This window comes from Falco rusticolus, chromosome 7 (genome assembly GCF_015220075.1).
Source record: "Falco rusticolus isolate bFalRus1 chromosome 7, bFalRus1.pri, whole genome shotgun sequence".
NCBI classification, from domain to species: Eukaryota; Metazoa; Chordata; class Aves; order Falconiformes; family Falconidae; genus Falco; species Falco rusticolus.
Window position 1 is genome coordinate 36,887,038 of NC_051193.1, and position 17,161 is coordinate 36,904,198.

Below are 17,161 nucleotides of genomic sequence, written 5' to 3' on the forward strand. Positions count from 1 at the left end.
AGCAAAGTACAAGGCTGAACTCCGGCACAGCCACAGCACAGCTCCGGCAAGGATCAGGGCCAAGGGGCCAGGCTTAGCTAGGATGGGAAACCCTCGTCCAAGGCTTCTTACAGCTCTTTCTCACACTGCTCCTTTTTTACTGCTCAGTTCCAAGGTAAATCAGAGCTAGTTCTGAGCTGTAATTCAAGCTTAATAATTAACTAAAAATCCTCACTGCAAATGTTTTCTTGTTTATCAGAGTCTTTTCTGCACCAATTCAAGCAGAAGCTATGAAAGATTCTTCAATTCCTCCCATTTCTGTGCCCTCTTAGAAGTGGGATGGTTGAGGTTATTGCGTGCTCAGTATCCTGAATAAAAATGTGATTGATTTTTTTAACCTAGTTTACCCTGATTCCAGCTTAGTAAACCTACTTTCTCAACTCTTTAAACAACTACAATACCATTCACAACTAAATCTGAAAGTGTAAGTGATCTCCACATCAGATTGTTCTCACTCTTTCCCTAAATCCTCTGATTTCTAAGGCAAACCTTTCTTTGAAGGTTTTTTCTTTGCCTCTAGAAACTGTGCTTATTAAGAAGTAGATGCTTTGGAAATGTCCCTGAAGTATGAAGGCCTTTCCAACAATTTCTCTTCTTACTTTTTCTGAAGGCACAAGAACAATTTGATCCCAAAGATGTCATCTTTATATAAAGTAATATCTTATCTATATAAAATTGTCTTTATCCAAAAATATGTGATCTTTCCAGTACAGATGACTGCAGGAACTACTTCCCTCAGTATCTGCTTACCTACTTAAAATCCAAGACTAGAACTTATATTTCATGTGTCTATTTAAAATTAATCCAAAATGTATTACCTCTATCAACTTTTCTGTTATGTCCTAATTATTGAACTCAACTCTAAAGCAGCATCTGTGTTCAGTAATTTGAAAAATAAATAATATTGCATCAAGAATGTTAGTGAAGTATAGAATACATGCTTTGTGACATAATTTCCAATAGTATATAGCTTCCTAGTTTTAATTAATTTACATTTAATTTAGGAATCTTCAGTTCTACTGTTTTGGAGATGGCTTGAAGGATTGTTTTGTCACCAAAGCTAACATGCACACAAAAGAAGGTTTGTAGATGCTGTACACATACCCATACCTGCTAGTAAATACACAACAGCATTTAGCCGTTACGTGTACTAAACTCGCAACCTTCACTGTTATACTGAATCCAATTCTTAGAACTTGAACATGTACAAGGAAAAAACTACTAGGTTTATTTCCACACTCGTTGATGCTGAGGCTCTATTAAGTTATTTTTCTAGTGATGCAACTTTACCATTACTATATTTTTTATAGTCTAGGATTTTGTTTGCCTGGGAACTTTTTAGTTGAAACTCCTGCTCTCTGGAAAAGCTTTTTCTCCAGTTTTCTTCTCCTTCTGAATTAGGATCTATTGAAACTTATGCCTATGAATGGAAAAAAGCTCTTACCTATGGATAATAAAAGTTACAGCTGCCACCATACCTATTATTGTTCCTCCAAAGCTAACGTTTTTATGTAACTATTCCTGATTTAAGGGGCTTCTGCTGGGCATGACATTCTACTGTCATTCTCCAAACCAAATAACTGTGTGTACCATTTTTTTGGACCCGTGCTAGACAAAGACAGCACACATTTCAGCAAACAGGTACTGCCGTCCTCTTGCAATGCTATCATGGTTTAACCCCAACCAGTAACTGCTGGGGTGGCAACTACCACGTAGCTGCTCACTCACTCCCCTCCCACCCAGAGATGGGGAGGAGAATCAGAAAGGAATGTAAAACTCAAGGTTTGAGATAAGAACAATTCAATAATTGAAATAAAATTAAAACAAAAGAACAACAGTAATGATAACAATAACAGTTATAATGAAAAGGAGGGGGGAGAGAAATGAAATCCAAAAGAAAGGGAGAAAAGAAAACTAGTGACACACAATACAACTGCTCACCACCAACCGACTGATGCCCAGCCAGTCCCTGAGCAATGATCAGCTGGTCCCAGCCAACCCCCCCAGTTTATATACTCAGCATGTCGTCCCATGGTATGGAATATCCCTTTGGCTGGTTTGGGTCAGCTGTCCTGGCTGTGTCCCCCCCAGTCTACCGTGTCCTTCCAGCCCTCCTGCTGGCAAGGCCTGAGAAACCAAAAAGTCCCTGACCCAGTACAAACACTACTCAGCAACAACCAAAAACATCAGTGTGCCATCAACATCGTTTTTACACCAAATCTAAAACAACAGCACTGCACTACCTGCTAAGAAGAAAACTAACTCTATCCCAGCTGAAATCAGGACAAATGCTCTCAAAGCAAACAGCAGAACCAGATACTAGTAACTCTGTGGAAGGTGAAGTGTCCTGTGTCACTAAGTTTGCATAGATATAATTCTTGCATTGTACATATAATTTCAGCTAAGAAGTGCATAATTATGCATTTATTCTGGGAAAGAGTAAATCAAGATATAAAGTATAAAACTATAAAGACAGTATCCCTTGTAGCAGTCACAAGGGAATATAAGATGAGGACCAATTTAAAATACCAAATTGTAGTTACAAACTTAACTGAATCCATTAACATTGTAATAAACAGCATATAAAGTAATTTATGATAAGATTAAAAATTATTCTGGGGCCTTGCTAACACTCCATGAATCCAAGCCTTTCCGTGCTCATTCTCTCAGCCTTTCCATGCAGCTGAGCTTTTATTATAAATTATAACTGACATTTGTTAGTACTGGAATTGTTGAGTTTTGCTGTAACAAATATAATCTTGTTCAATGATTTAAGTCCCTTGAGAATTCCTTTTGAGAGAGATGACTGGCAGTTACCAGACTCCCTTACACATACTTCAAGAACCATACACTTTTACAAAAAATGCAGACATGCTGCCCATGGTCCATACAATTATTGCTGTCACCTACAGTTCAAAAGTAAAACTACATTTTAGGAGATTAGTTTCTCTGCCTCTGAAGTACCTTTTCACTGCAAAAATACTCCTTCTAAGTGTCTATCGATCCTATTTCTAGTATGAATCACTTTTTTTGTGACCTAAAGATCTTATGAATCTTATGATCGCTTTGTCTTCCAGTAAGACATGAGAAAGTAGGCAACAAGACAGCCTGAGGAACAGTTTTAAGAAAGCATGAAGCTAGCCAGCTTTACATTTCACTATGATCACAGATTTTGCATGCATAATTCCATGTGTTAAAGAAAACTAGACACATACCACCACATCTTTCTACTTATGTTAGTCATCTGAAATCAACTGTTTAGGTAATTTCACTTGCTGCTGTTTGCTTCCCTCAAGTAAACCCTGAAGCACTGAGATAACAACATGACAAAACTGTGTCAGAACTCAAACAGAATTAATTTGAAAGCAATGTTGTAAAAGCATTAAGGCTACAACACCAAGCACTCAAAAGTTATTTAAATGCTGGATCTAGAATTCTCTATGCAAATGTCATTTCATTTCTTTGTGGCTTATAAAAATAAAGAAAAGCCTTATTCAGCACTACAGAAGCAGCCTTTTTTGGAAATGAGAATAAAACCCAGTTTTCCTGGATGTTATTTCAATGCTTTGAACATGAAATAACTTTCTTCCAGCCAACTTTTACTTTGTTATTTTTTAATTTTGTAACTTTCATACAGCAAGGAGTTCTATGAAATTGTGTAATTAAAGACTATTATGATGCAAATGTATATGAGGAACAAGTATGGGACTAATCCTTAGGAAATCAACAAATGCAAGACTGAGGCCCATGCAGTTAAGTGCAGCAATGTATGTAGCTTCCTAGCACGTGTTGTTGGTATGGAACAGTTTCTGGTTAAAGACCAGGTTCTTCAACATTCGATTAAAATCTGAATTTCCTGAAAGCAAAAGTTGCTCAGATTCTGACGAGAAATCGACTGCCTGCCTGGGTGTTGTGATTTAACCCCAGTTGGCAACTAAGCGCCACGCAGCCACTCGCTCACTCCCCAGCCTGCCCTGCAGCAGGTCGGGGAGGAGAATCGGGGAAAAAGGTAAGACTCGAGGGATGAGTTAAAAACAATTCAATCATTGAAATAAAATAAACAATAATGAAAAGGAAAGAGAAGGGGAGAGGAATAAAATCCAAAGGAAAGGGAAAAAACAAGTGATGCACAGTGCTCACCCCCTGCTGACTGATGCCCAGCCAGTCCCCGACCCCCAGTTTCTTGTGCCCCTTCAGCCCTCTCGCTGGCAGGGGCTAAGAAACCAAATAGTCCTTGACTCAGTATAAACATGACTTAGCAACAACTAAAAACATCAGTGTGTTATCAACATTGTTCTCATACCAAATTCAAAACACAGCCTTGTACCAGCTACTGAGAAATAAAAATAACTATTATCCCAGCCAAAACCAGGACACTGGGTTTTGAATTTTGAATTAGAGTTGAGTATTGTGGTTGTTGGGGTTTTTTACCTTTGCATTTACAGTAATGTTTGAAGTAGTAAATCTTACTGAATAACCACAGTTGCCCCATGTTATTTACTTTAATACTGTATAATCAGAAAAAATGAAATCCCATGTAGCCATCCCTCAGACATTGCCTACAAGATGAAAGACTGTTTTTAGTCTAGTTTCCTAAGGAAATGAAGCACAAGCAATAACACGGTTGTTGTCCATCAGTCCCTCCCTTAATAATTTTGACTATTTAACCAATTCAATCAAAGGTAACAAAAGAACAGAGATCACAGAGATAATAAGGTCTGCAAAAACCCATGGGTGGGAGGCAGAGAAATGTGCTTTTGTTGCCTCTTTTGAAGGAAGAGGCAGGGAGAATCCAGCTTTATCCTCCCCGTCTGGCTGGCCTAGCAGCTAGGAGGTAATGGCAAGCTCTTCCCTGAGTACAGGTGTAGTACATGCTGCTACTCGCCCAGGCAGAGCATTAAAGGACGGCAGATGCAGGACACATGGGCTTGGGACAATGAGAAGACCGGTCAGGGACTTCTAGGAGATACGGGCGAGAATGAGTGTGTGCAAATGTGGGACTTGGAAATATCAGGTTTCAGCATTTCCCCCATTAATAGAACTATCTGATAAAACATGAAAGTATGTTAAACTCTTGGTTGAAAAAGGGAACTGTTTTGCTCAGATTTGTCCCCACTATTAGCTCTGACAGAAACCACATCTGGAAGCAGTCTTTTTAGCCTAAAACTGAAGCAACACAAAACTGGGATCAGCTAAAATAGAGTAACCATAGGAACACAGTGCCTATCTTCATTAGCCCTCACTGCAGAACAGAACAAAAAGAGTATCAATTATTCAGAAGTCATGAAGCATGTTTCACCCAAGCACACAGGAACTTGGGTTAAGCAGAGCTGGGAAAACTTCAGATGGTTTGGTATGAGAACACTTTCTCCTAGTGCACTTGTCAAATAATCTTGACAAAAGAAACCAGTCTGCTTTTGAAGACTGCTTTTCAAAGCTGAGTAACACGATCACAAAAGAGAAACAGGATCATATGACTGCTACATTAGACAGTATAAAGATGCATGATCTTACACGACCTGCAGACATATGCAAAACCTTCCATAGGTCTTCACATGCTTAAAGTTACATATGTCCCTAAGTCTGAATGACTGAATCCATATTAATCAAGAGATTACAAAGGAAAAGATTTTTTAAAAACAACTTCTTGAGTATTTCAATACAAGTGGCACTCTTAAAATTCTGGAAATCTCAAAAGGAGAGGATATGAATAATTTTAGTAGGATGTTACAGAAAAAAATGCTTGGACCGATTTCCATATATTGTAATAGATTAGCAGTTCTTTAAAATACAGAAGTTATTTTGACTCAAATGTTAGAAAACATTTCAGTTAATGGAATCGAGGGTTTCAGCCTGAAATGCATGTCCTATAGAATTTATAGTATATACTAGGACTATTTTTATCTAAGAAAAACATGAAAGTTACATCGTTGTGCTTGGGTATAACTGCCACGCTTTATTAGAATAGTGATCAAAAGCCACTAAGCTGCTCTGTGGAAGCAGACAACCAAAGCAGCTGTCAGACAACTGAAATCATAGTCACTATGCAAAGAAAGTGTCATACTCAAGAAAGGATTTTGGTGCACATTATTTTATAGAAGCATATGTGTTTGACAAAAAAGGAAAAGAAATGCATTGAGAAGCACCACAAAACCAGACTCAAGGTACAGAAAACAACCAGCCAGAGCAAGCCCCAAAAAGGTGACCCAGACATAAACGTGGAACTTTCTAGGCTGAGCGTTGGCTGAAATCCAGCTTTTTCAGTGGCTTAGAACCGAGAGCAAATAATCTCGCTCTTACAGTTCGGATTTCTCCTGTGTGCTGAGCAGCAGCTCATCTATACACCCTCTTACGTTATTTTTGACACCACAATTAATTTTTCCTTCCAATTAAAATAACCCACAGGACCCTGTATTTTGGCCAACTGCTTGGGTCAGAGCTGTAACACCACTATTTAGAAGGGCAGAGTCCTATAAATCATTGCATTAATGCAGATACTGATCCCGGTACTGCAGAAACTGCAATGAAACAAGCTGTAATTTTAATTCCTTCATGTGTCCTACATGGTGTCTTACACGCATACTTAATGTATCTTCTTGTGAGATAAGTAGTACTGGAAAACTCCCTGAAGACATAATGCTGCAACAAAATCAAGCCTGTAGACCCCAATTCAATCATATTTGCTTGTCTAGGTCAAACTACAGAATAACAGATGCTAAGAATGTTACATTCAGCATCAAGATCTTTGGTTAAATTAATTAATGGATCTCAGTATTGTAATATCCAATTCATGAGCACGCTACATGGTGTAATTTAAGGATGCTTAACTGGGAAAAGGGCAGGTTAGGCATATAAAAATTAAATTCCCAAAAGGCAGTTGAATGCTGAACTAGACAGCAGTCTGGGATACATCTAAGAGCCAACAGAAAATGCCAAGAAGTTGCATCTGGGATGAATTTTTGCCACAGAAACAACATCCTTTTTGTTCCTCAAATGAATAAATAGCTATTCTTTAGAGCAGGGAGATTGTCTAGATTCATGCTTGTATCAGTGTACAGTTGTAACATGTAGCTTCACTTGGTATTTATATCCCAAAAGTGGAGCAGCTCCAAGAGAAAGTTTTAGAAGCCTGCTCTGGAACACATGTGATGCAGATCATCCTCCGGAGATATGGAAGACCTGCCTTTAACTCCCTGCTCCCAATCACGTCGTTCAGGATATAAAAATAACCTCCATGCTAAATGCTGTAATCACAGAGCTACTGGGTGTAACGAGATGAATACTTATCAAAGCCTTTATGCAAGATGTGTAAATGTATGTATAAAGACGTCTGTAGCTGTGCCCTTTGAACATCTACTGAGGCTTCCCACAGCAAAGGATATGTCCAGGCTGAGCGTCCCAGTGGGTGTCAGGCTGCTAACAAACTCGACAGCAGTGGCATCCGTCTCGTCCCTACTATTAGCACTTAAATCCTTCAGTAACTGCATTGCTCTTCAGGTCTTCCGAGTTTCTCGGATTTGAACCCTTGATTCTATGGACTGAGCAGCACGGTTTGTTCAGCTTGCAACTGACACTCGCCTTCTAGAAGCGATTTTGTTTTCCCCCCCATTAGGCAAAACGCTTTAACACAGCATCCTTGAGCTGTGATTCACCCTGCTGGAGCAGACGGGCCCTGCCCGGCCAGCAGGGCAGGGACGCGGCGCCCAGCCCTCCGCAGCCGCGGCCTGAGGGGGAAGCGGCGCCGCAGGCACCCGCGCAGCCGCCCGGGGGGACCCGCGCCCGGGGCCGCGGCCGGGCGGGCACAGCCGGGCCGCCGCGGTTGCCAAGCGGGTACAGGCAGCTGCCGGCCCGCACCCCGGCTCCAGGCCCTTCTCCCGGCGGGAGGAGCCCGGCGCCTTCCAGGCCCTTCTCAACAGCGCAGAGGGACTGAGGGGGGTGGGTTGGGGCGGTGGGACAGGGGGGTCGGGGCGGTCACCCTTCCCCCCCCCCCCTCGCTTCTAGGACGTTCTGAGGCGCAGGGCGGCGGAATACGTCACCCGCCGCTTGCACAAGGCCCCCCGGGCCCCGCCCCCTCAGCGCCGCGCGCGCCCACCCGCCAGCCCGCGCGCCCGCCTCCCGCCTGCGCCCGCCCCCCCCCCCCCGCCCGGCCGAGCCGGCGGTTGGACAAACAGGGAGCGCGCGCTCATTCAGCCGCCGGCTCATGCGCAGAGCCCCCCCGCCCGTGGAGGCGGCGGACAGCGCCTGTGCAGGACTCGCGCTCTGACGGGCGCCTTTCGCGGCCGGCTACCATTGGCTGCGAGCGGCTCGGCCCCGCCCCCTCGGAGCGCGGCCGGGAGTCTCCGCCCCGTTCCCCCGCGCCCCCCACCACCGTGCCGCCCCCTCCCCCGTGCCTGTCAGTGAAGGTTCCCGATGGTTCTGGAAGGAGGCGGCGCCGGGCGTATATAAGCCAAGCGGGCGGCGGGGAGTGCGCACTAGTGAAGGGTTGGCTGTGTGGGTAGGGCCCGCTTTCTGCTTCAGCGAGGAGACCAGGCGCTTATTCCCCCGCAAAGGTGAGCAGCGCGGGCGGGGCGGCGGCGGCTGGAGACCCCCGAGGGGTGGCGGCTCGGCGGGAGCGCTCTGCTCCCGTATCCCCGCTGCGGTGGGGGGTGGTGCGGGACGTGGTTTGTCTCCTTGCTCTTGCGGCCCCTGTTAAAAGCGAAGGGGGCTCGGAGGGGTGCTAGGTATTGAAGTTTGGGTACGGCTGAAAGGCGGCGAGGTGCCCAAGCCCGTGTATCCAGTTTATTTTTGTCTCGGAAATAAGGGGGGGGGAGGGCGAGGGCAACACCGGCGGGCAGCTCCTGGGAGAGCGGGTTCTTTAGGTAGCAGAGGTGGGGGAGGGGGGCGTAGGTGGCGGGCAGGGGGGGCTGTTTTTTGTGGAGGAGTAGCCTACCCCTTCAGAGGGGCGCAAGAGGGGGGTGACCTGAGCCCGCCTCGCTGCGGAGGGGCAGGCGCGGGGGGATGGGCGGCGAGGGAGCCGTGCTCGGGGTGAGGGGGCGGCCGGACGGCGTGGAAGCCTAAGATGGAGGGGTCGCGGCTGAGGCGGGCGTGGGGCGGGAGTGGGGGAAGGGGCTGCGCGGCACTGCGCTCTGCCCGCCGCGGGGGGTGCGCGCAGCGCGGGGCTGGTGCTGACAGGGAGTGGGTGGAGGGGGGGGGCGGTCGGGGAAGGCTCTGGCAGTTTCTAGAATCTTTCATGGTTCCGGCGGCAGCCTGCAGGGGGCGCTGCGCGGCGGCGCGCGGCAGGCTGCTCGCACTGGGAGGCTCTCCGGGATCGCTCGCCGGGGCACGGCTGGTGGCCGGTTGGCTTATTTGGTTATTTTTTCCTTTGTTAGTTTCGTAGTTAAGCACTAGAGTGTTGCACTTGGTTTCCACTAGTTATATGTAGCGATTAAAGTGGGCTCGTGGAGGGCTTTCCTTTCGAGTCGAATTTGTAGTTGCTGAGCTGTGGCGCGGGCAGAGGATACTTGCGCAGCAGGTGGCCGGTCGGACTCTTGATAACTCTCCGTAGGCCAGAGTGACGACCTCGGCTGGACCGTATTGGTACATAAATTCTAGTTGTGGATCGTGGCTACATCTCCGAATACTAATTGTGCGAGCAAAATGAGAGGTGGATGTGAGAAAAGGGAAGTGGGCCAGATGGGCACACACCGGTGTGAGAATCTATTTGTCCTGCAGCTAACCTCTCAAACGCAAGGCTGAGTTCTCGGTTTAATTTTCCTCTTCGTAATGTGTGCTTAGTTTGTGATGAGGGGGAAGTTAAGCCGTACATTAAATGGTAGATCAGTGGAGGAGAGAGCAAAAGTTCTGTCTCCCTAAGTTGTGCAAACCAAAGCGAATGTAAAGCAGGCTTTGTAGTTAAAATGTTGTATATAACTTCTGCAAAATTCCTGCATTGTTACTGGTAGGAAATGAGATCTGGGGGCAAGTTTCTTTTGTGTTCCTGTGGTGTAGTTAGTGTATTGGAAGCCACGTTATCAGAGTGCTATTGTCACAAAAGGATATGTGCACCAAGCTGTTCTTGATGGGTTTCAAATCCCTCTCTTTACAGATGCCAGAAGCTGTGCAAACTCAAGACCAACCAATGGAGGAGGAGGTGGAGACCTTTGCCTTCCAGGCTGAGATTGCTCAGTTGATGTCTCTGATCATCAACACTTTCTACTCCAACAAGGAAATCTTTCTGAGGGAGCTGATCTCCAACTCATCAGATGTATGTACCTTAACTCATACCCTGGTTTGCATCCATTAGGACTATGGAATTCTTTAGGAATAGTAGGGTAATGTTAAAAGTCTGCCTCTTGTCTTGCAGGCTCTGGACAAGATAAGATATGAGAGCTTGACTGACCCAAGCAAGCTGGATTCTGGCAAAGAGCTGAAAATTAACCTAATTCCAAACAAGCATGATCGCACTCTGACCATTGTGGATACAGGCATAGGGATGACCAAAGCTGACCTGGTCAACAACCTTGGTACTATTGCCAAGTCTGGTACCAAGGCTTTTATGGAAGCACTGCAGGCAGGGGCTGATATATCCATGATTGGTCAGTTTGGTGTTGGCTTTTATTCTGCCTACCTGGTTGCAGAAAAAGTGACGGTGATCACCAAGCACAATGACGATGAGCAGTATGCTTGGGAGTCATCAGCTGGAGGATCTTTCACTGTCAGACTTGATAATGGTGAGTAGTAAATGTTTACACTCAGGTATGCTTTCTAAAGATTACTGGCATACAGGTGCCTAGTCTGTACGTTGAAAAAAGCAAAAAACGACAGATGAAATGGGTTGTACTAGTAATGGGTTGGATCAAGCACAAGCACAGCTGTTCTCTTCCAGTTAGATAACTTGATAACGTGATAAAGGAATGCCAGAGTAGATGGTGCATTGTAATTAAGACTAAGCTTGCAAAGCTTATACATACAAATACTTCTGTAGACTCCTTCAATTACTCTGTGTAGAGAAACTTGAAAGAGAACATACCAACAGACTAATGAGTGAAAATCTCATTAACTGAAATACATGCTGGGTACATTGAGCTTGTTGAAGTGTGTGGACGGGGCTGTTTCTGCACATGGAAGCTTAGATTTTCCCTGTGGTAAAAATATTCCTGATGGAACAGTGCCTTTTTGAAGGACTATTGGAGAACTGCGTCGAAGTGTAGTCTGCTGCTGTGCAAGTAAAATGCGTAAACTCTGTTCTAGGTGAACCTTTGGGCCGTGGAACAAAAGTCATCCTGCATCTCAAAGAAGATCAAACTGAATACCTTGAAGAACGGAGAATCAAGGAGATTGTGAAGAAGCATTCTCAGTTCATTGGCTATCCTATTACACTCTTTGTACGTACCTTGCTCAAAATACTAAACACTACCACCTTAACTTGAGTTTTTGAAGTTTTTTAAGAAAGCAGTTGATGTGTATTTTGCTAATTAAAATTGTAACAGATGTTATGTAGATGTAGCTCTTGTATTTAATAGCTATGTTTCCAACTTATGTTGAGAAATCTTATTTTGGGAGATAAGGGGGGAAAAAAAATGGTTTTTCCAAGCTAGTAGTTTCTGTCTCCAAACCACCGAGAAAATTAGCTATGGTTATTTATAGCTATCCATTCCTGGTAATTCAGTGTAATGTAACTATGGACTACCACATGAGCACATGGGAACAAAACACTTGCATTAGTTGAGTCTAGAAGGCAAACTTGATGTGTTGATGTAGTTTCTGGCTTTGTGAGACCAGAGGGAGTACTTCCTGGCTGTTACTGGTAAAACTTACGGGTTTCTTCTGTAGGTGGAGAAGGAACGTGATAAGGAGGTGAGTGATGATGAGGCTGAGGAAAAGGAAGAGGAAAAAGAAGAGAAGGAGGAAAAGACAGAAGATAAACCAGAGATTGAGGACGTTGGTTCTGATGAAGAAGAAGAAAAGAAGGATGGAGACAAGAAGAAGAAGAAGAAGATCAAGGAGAAGTACATTGATCAGGAAGAGCTCAACAAGACCAAGCCCATTTGGACCAGGAATCCAGATGACATAACCAATGAAGAGTATGGGGAATTCTACAAGAGTCTGACTAATGACTGGGAGGATCACTTGGCTGTCAAAGTAAGTTCTTGTGTGTCTGCAGGCACAATTGCACTTGGCACTGAAGCTGGAAGGTTGCTAAACATGCTGCTGAACTCTGATCTGTTGTCCCAGATCTTAATTCTCTTTAAGTTCTTACTACTTGCGGTGATGCTGTTTCATCAACACTTCACTGTGTGAGGGTGACACTTGTGCTACAGTTACTCTGATTACTATGAAGGCTGTGTTCATAATATTAACAAAATCTGCACTACGTGAAAGTGTGTCCACATGCTTTCCCAGTTTGTAGCTTAGTTCTCAAAAATTTCAGCTAAATGCAAATTGAGTTATTTGGGTTTGTAGCTTAGTCTTGAAAAGGCCTAGACTAGAGATAAACAGGATGGTGAAATGCAATTGTCCTTTTGTGTCACACTGGGAAGTGATGTAAATACACATGCTTCCTGAAGCTTAGCGTGTATAGTGTAGAGAACTGAAGTAAGTCTTCTGAATTGGCCTGCTTGTGTGGTAACAACTGCATAAAACTTTGCTCCATCTGGCAGGAGAAAGCCTTGTTCTTGACCAGTGACTTGCCTACTGTGTTTTTCCTGAAATCTCAAGTAGTTTACTGTCTGCCTTCTGCATTTCAAGAACTGCTAAACAGTACTGAAGTGAGAGCTGTCCCAATTGATCAAAACTTACCTTGCTTGTTTGCAGCACTTCTCTGTGGAAGGGCAGTTGGAATTCAGAGCTCTCCTCTTCGTCCCCCGGCGTGCACCCTTTGATCTGTTTGAAAACAGGAAGAAGAAAAATAACATTAAGCTCTATGTACGCAGAGTTTTCATCATGGACAACTGTGAGGAACTGATCCCTGAATATCTGAGTAAGTATATATTTGAGGAAAATGTTTCCCAAAACGTTGAACAGGATAAGTTCGCAACTTTGTTTCCCTGCATATGGTTGGGGGGGGGAAGACTTGAGCTTAAAACAGAGCTGATCAGGAAGCATCTGAGCAGTTCAAAGTACTGCTTAGTTTGTGTGGTCTAGAGAATTCTGTAGAAACAAATTCATGATTTTGAAAGGGTGAAGTTCCTTGGGTGGTGATGGGTTATGGTTTCCTTTGAGATGTGCAAAGCTAATTCTTACCCTGTGTCATCCTCTAGATTTCATGAGAGGTGTGGTAGACTCTGAGGACTTACCTCTGAATATTTCTCGTGAAATGCTGCAGCAGAGCAAAATCCTGAAAGTGATCCGGAAGAACTTGGTGAAGAAGTGCTTAGAACTTTTCACTGAGTTGGCTGAAGACAAGGAGAACTACAAAAAGTTCTATGAGCAGTTCTCAAAGAACATCAAGGTTTGTGGTGTTTCTAGTTTAATAATACTGATAGTAGAACTATTAAGGTTTTTTAAGTCTGAAATACCAAATTACCATAATTTTAGATGTAAAGGAATCACATAGTTTCTACTTGTGCTCTTGTACTCCTGTAGCTTGGTATACATGAAGACTCTCAGAACCGCAAGAAGCTCTCGGAATTGCTGAGATACTATACATCTGCATCTGGTGATGAGATGGTTTCTCTGAAGGACTATTGCACTCGAATGAAGGAAAACCAGAAACATGTCTACTACATTACTGGTGAGTTGGGCAACACAAATTTTCTGTAAAAGCAGGTACATCTGTAGAAAATGGAAAATAGCAGTTTTCCTGGTGAATTCAGAACTACATTGGGGTGACCACATAGTGTAGGACGTGCCTTGTCAGGCTTGCTGTGGTTCCTTACTGAGGGACTGTGTCCCATGAGGACAGCACAACCAGCTACAGGTAATGGTGCCCCTTGTGCAGCCAGCTTACGCACTATTTATTTTCACTGTGAGCCCAGAAATTAGGCTTCAGTCTTGGAGGTGTCTTCAGGGTAGCTTTGTTCAGGCTTGAGCTGATAAATTTGACCAGGAGTATCTGAATTCAAGAGCCAGTGCTCAGACTAGGTTTACTATTTGGGCATCAGATACCAAGGCTTTTTCTCAAAAGGTAAATGCTGTGTAGGGCTTCCCTGGTCTGGTTTCTTCCTTGGCAGGAACAATGGTGAGCATTTCTTGCTTGGCATTCCAGGAAATGTAAATGGGCTTTGAAACCACTGAAGTGTATTAAACAAGCTGTGGTGTCAGTTTGAAACACTGGAGTCTTCTGGCCAGCCTAAGCTTTGCAGTAGCCTGTCACACCTGTTGTGTGCCCCTCTTGTGGTTGGTTTTTTTAATGGAAGTGCTGCATAGGCTTTTCAGAAAATGCGTTATCTGCCACACTACAGGTCTGAGGCTCGAACAAGAACTGTGGCATTCTTGTTTCTTGCAGGTGAAACAAAGGATCAGGTGGCCAACTCTGCTTTTGTGGAGCGTCTTCGTAAACATGGGCTGGAAGTGATCTACATGATTGAGCCTATTGATGAGTACTGTGTGCAGCAGCTGAAGGAATTTGAAGGCAAGACCCTGGTTTCTGTAACAAAAGAGGGTTTGGAGCTTCCAGAAGATGAGGAAGAGAAGAAGAAACAGGAAGAGAAGAAAGCGAAATTCGAAAACCTTTGCAAAATAATGAAAGACATCCTTGAAAAGAAAGTAGAAAAGGTAATAGTAGTACACTCTTAAGTGTAACGGGCTTAATGATCTGGAAGCTGCTGCAGAGAAGGGTCAGATAGCAGTGTCTGTAAAAGTTACCTTTTCTGAAAGAGCAGTTCTCTGCAAGACAGGGCTTTAATAGATACAAGGTATGATTTTGGGTTTTAGTCAGGTTGGTATTGTGGATTCTTCAGCTCTAGCTAATGAGTCTCACGTCTTGCATGCCATGTAGCACCATTTTGAAGTTGAACCTTGGTTAAATCACGGAACTGTAAATCAAATGACAAACCTAGGGCTCTGTATTTGGTTTTCTAGGTGGTTGTGTCCAATCGTTTAGTTACTTCTCCGTGCTGTATTGTAACAAGCACATATGGCTGGACTGCCAATATGGAGAGGATCATGAAAGCGCAGGCTTTAAGAGACAACTCCACAATGGGATACATGGCAGCAAAGAAGCATCTGGAGATTAATCCTGATCATTCCATCATTGAAACACTGAGGCAGAAGGCAGAGGCTGATAAGAATGACAAGTCTGTGAAGGATCTTGTCATCTTGCTGTATGAGACGGCACTCCTGTCCTCTGGCTTCAGTTTAGAAGACCCTCAGACACATGCCAACCGCATTTACAGAATGATCAAACTTGGCCTGGGTAAGTCAGAAACTGTCCTGTCTCCCCTAAAAGCCTGGGTGTGGTTCCATGCCCTCGCAGGGTGTGGATCTGTGTGCTGCTTTATACTTGTGGAAGGAGGTTCCCTCAGATCAGTTGAAGGGCTAGAGGGGATAAAAGTTTGAGTAACGGTGCACGTGTTTCCTGTACAGGCATTGATGAAGATGATGCTGCTGCAGAAGAAGGTAGTCCAGCGGTTACTGAAGAGATGCCGCCTCTTGAGGGAGATGATGACACATCACGCATGGAGGAGGTGGATTAAAACAGTTTACAGGAACTCATGAATGTTTCCTTGGCTAATACGAATAAGTTATATTTTGTATATTATGAATGTTACCTGCCAAAAAAAAAAATCTTGACACTTTGTCTGCATTCCCTCTTTATATTTATTTTCAAAGATGTTATACCTTTATTTTTGTTACATTGCTTTTTCAGCTGATGTGAGATACAAATGCCATTGAGGGAATACTTTCTTTAACACTGTACAACCCTAAACAGGCAAGTAAGGAGTAGTTATTTTTGTCTGTATTAGCTGGTTGCAGGTGGCAGGGTTTTTGACTTATTCTTAATTGCCAGAGATGTGGGAAAGAAGTAACAAAGACGGTATGATACCAGGATGTTCAAGTTTTGTTTAGTGTTACACAGCTCTTCAACTCTAAATATATCTAACATACAGTACCTAGTAACTAGGTATCTAGGAGAGCTGAAATACTTGGGGAAGCTTTAACCCTTTTGCTCCTAACAAGGTCTTGATGTTTAAAGTTGTTTTTTATACTGTTTAAGGATTCTGGATTGCACTCTACCATAGAATAGAATCCACTGTAAATCTCTATTGTGACTTATGCAACTCTGCATGTACAGTTCAAACCTAGAACTGTAAGAATAAAAGTGTTAAGAATGAGTTGTGCTGCTGACTTGTCTGTTAACGCTGGGAACAAAACCTGCTGTCCTCTTTGTATCAGTTGCCGCTTTGGATCATGAGTACTAGCTGCTGGCCCAGTAAATCTGCAGCACTGCATGTTTTTTGCCATGTTGCTCCAAACTAGTACCACATAAAAGCAGAAAAGACAACTTCAGGTGCCAGCCTGATGCATCGTGCTGTACCGAGTCTTGCATGTGAAGTTGGGTGGTCAGCACTACCTCACCAGGCGGTCAGGGGGCTGCTGGGCTGTCCTGTGTTCGGTGTTCCTTGGGCTTGATCTTGGAAGGACTAGTAAAGGGAGAGTTAGTAGCCAAGGTCAGCAACTTCCACTGCCTGCTGGGCACCTGGTGCCAATGAGATGGCCTGCAGTGACTTGGGGACAGTTAAAACGCCTGCCTGGTACTTGCAGCAAGCCTGAGTTTAATGAACATGTTGGGGAGGAGTGAGGGGGTAAAGGCAAGTTGAGCATCCTGTACTGTGCTTTCGTCGAGTCTTAATTTTCTTCCCATTTCCATTTCTTTCCATAACACAATTTGAGCAGTTTTCCAAGGTAAAGTAACTTGTGTATGTTAATTGAACAAGACTTACAAAGTGGGTATAATTTACTACATGGCGTTAGAGATGTACTAGCTCTGGGTTTGTAGCACCCACCTCGTGGTCAAAATGCTTTGGCTCTGTGTGAGATGGGCTCTTGGCATCCTGGGCAATGTCTTCCTGGGAGCCAACACTGGTGACTGGGGTTGTGTTAACCGGGTTACCCAGCCTCAGCAGGGAGATCCTCCAGTAACTGAAAATGGGTGCTACTTGTCCTTGGTCAGTCAGCGTCTCACCTTCAAGTAAGGAAACAT

General features: G+C 44.1%; 1 protein-coding gene across 1 annotated transcript; it reads left to right on the forward strand.

Annotated features, from left to right (window-relative positions):
* Window positions 1-8,441: 8,441 nt before the first annotated feature.
* Window positions 8,442-16,292, forward strand: HSP90AA1 (heat shock protein 90 alpha family class A member 1). Its single transcript, XM_037394229.1, has 11 exons — window positions 8,442-8,588; window positions 10,124-10,282; window positions 10,382-10,748; window positions 11,269-11,402; window positions 11,851-12,159; window positions 12,832-12,997; window positions 13,278-13,468; window positions 13,603-13,750; window positions 14,465-14,733; window positions 15,040-15,373; window positions 15,544-16,292. Exons 2-11 carry the CDS (start codon window positions 10,124-10,126, stop codon window positions 15,651-15,653), a joined length of 2,187 nt encoding a protein of 728 aa, XP_037250126.1. The 5' UTR covers window positions 8,442-8,588; the 3' UTR covers window positions 15,654-16,292.
* Window positions 16,293-17,161: the final 869 nt, after the last annotated feature.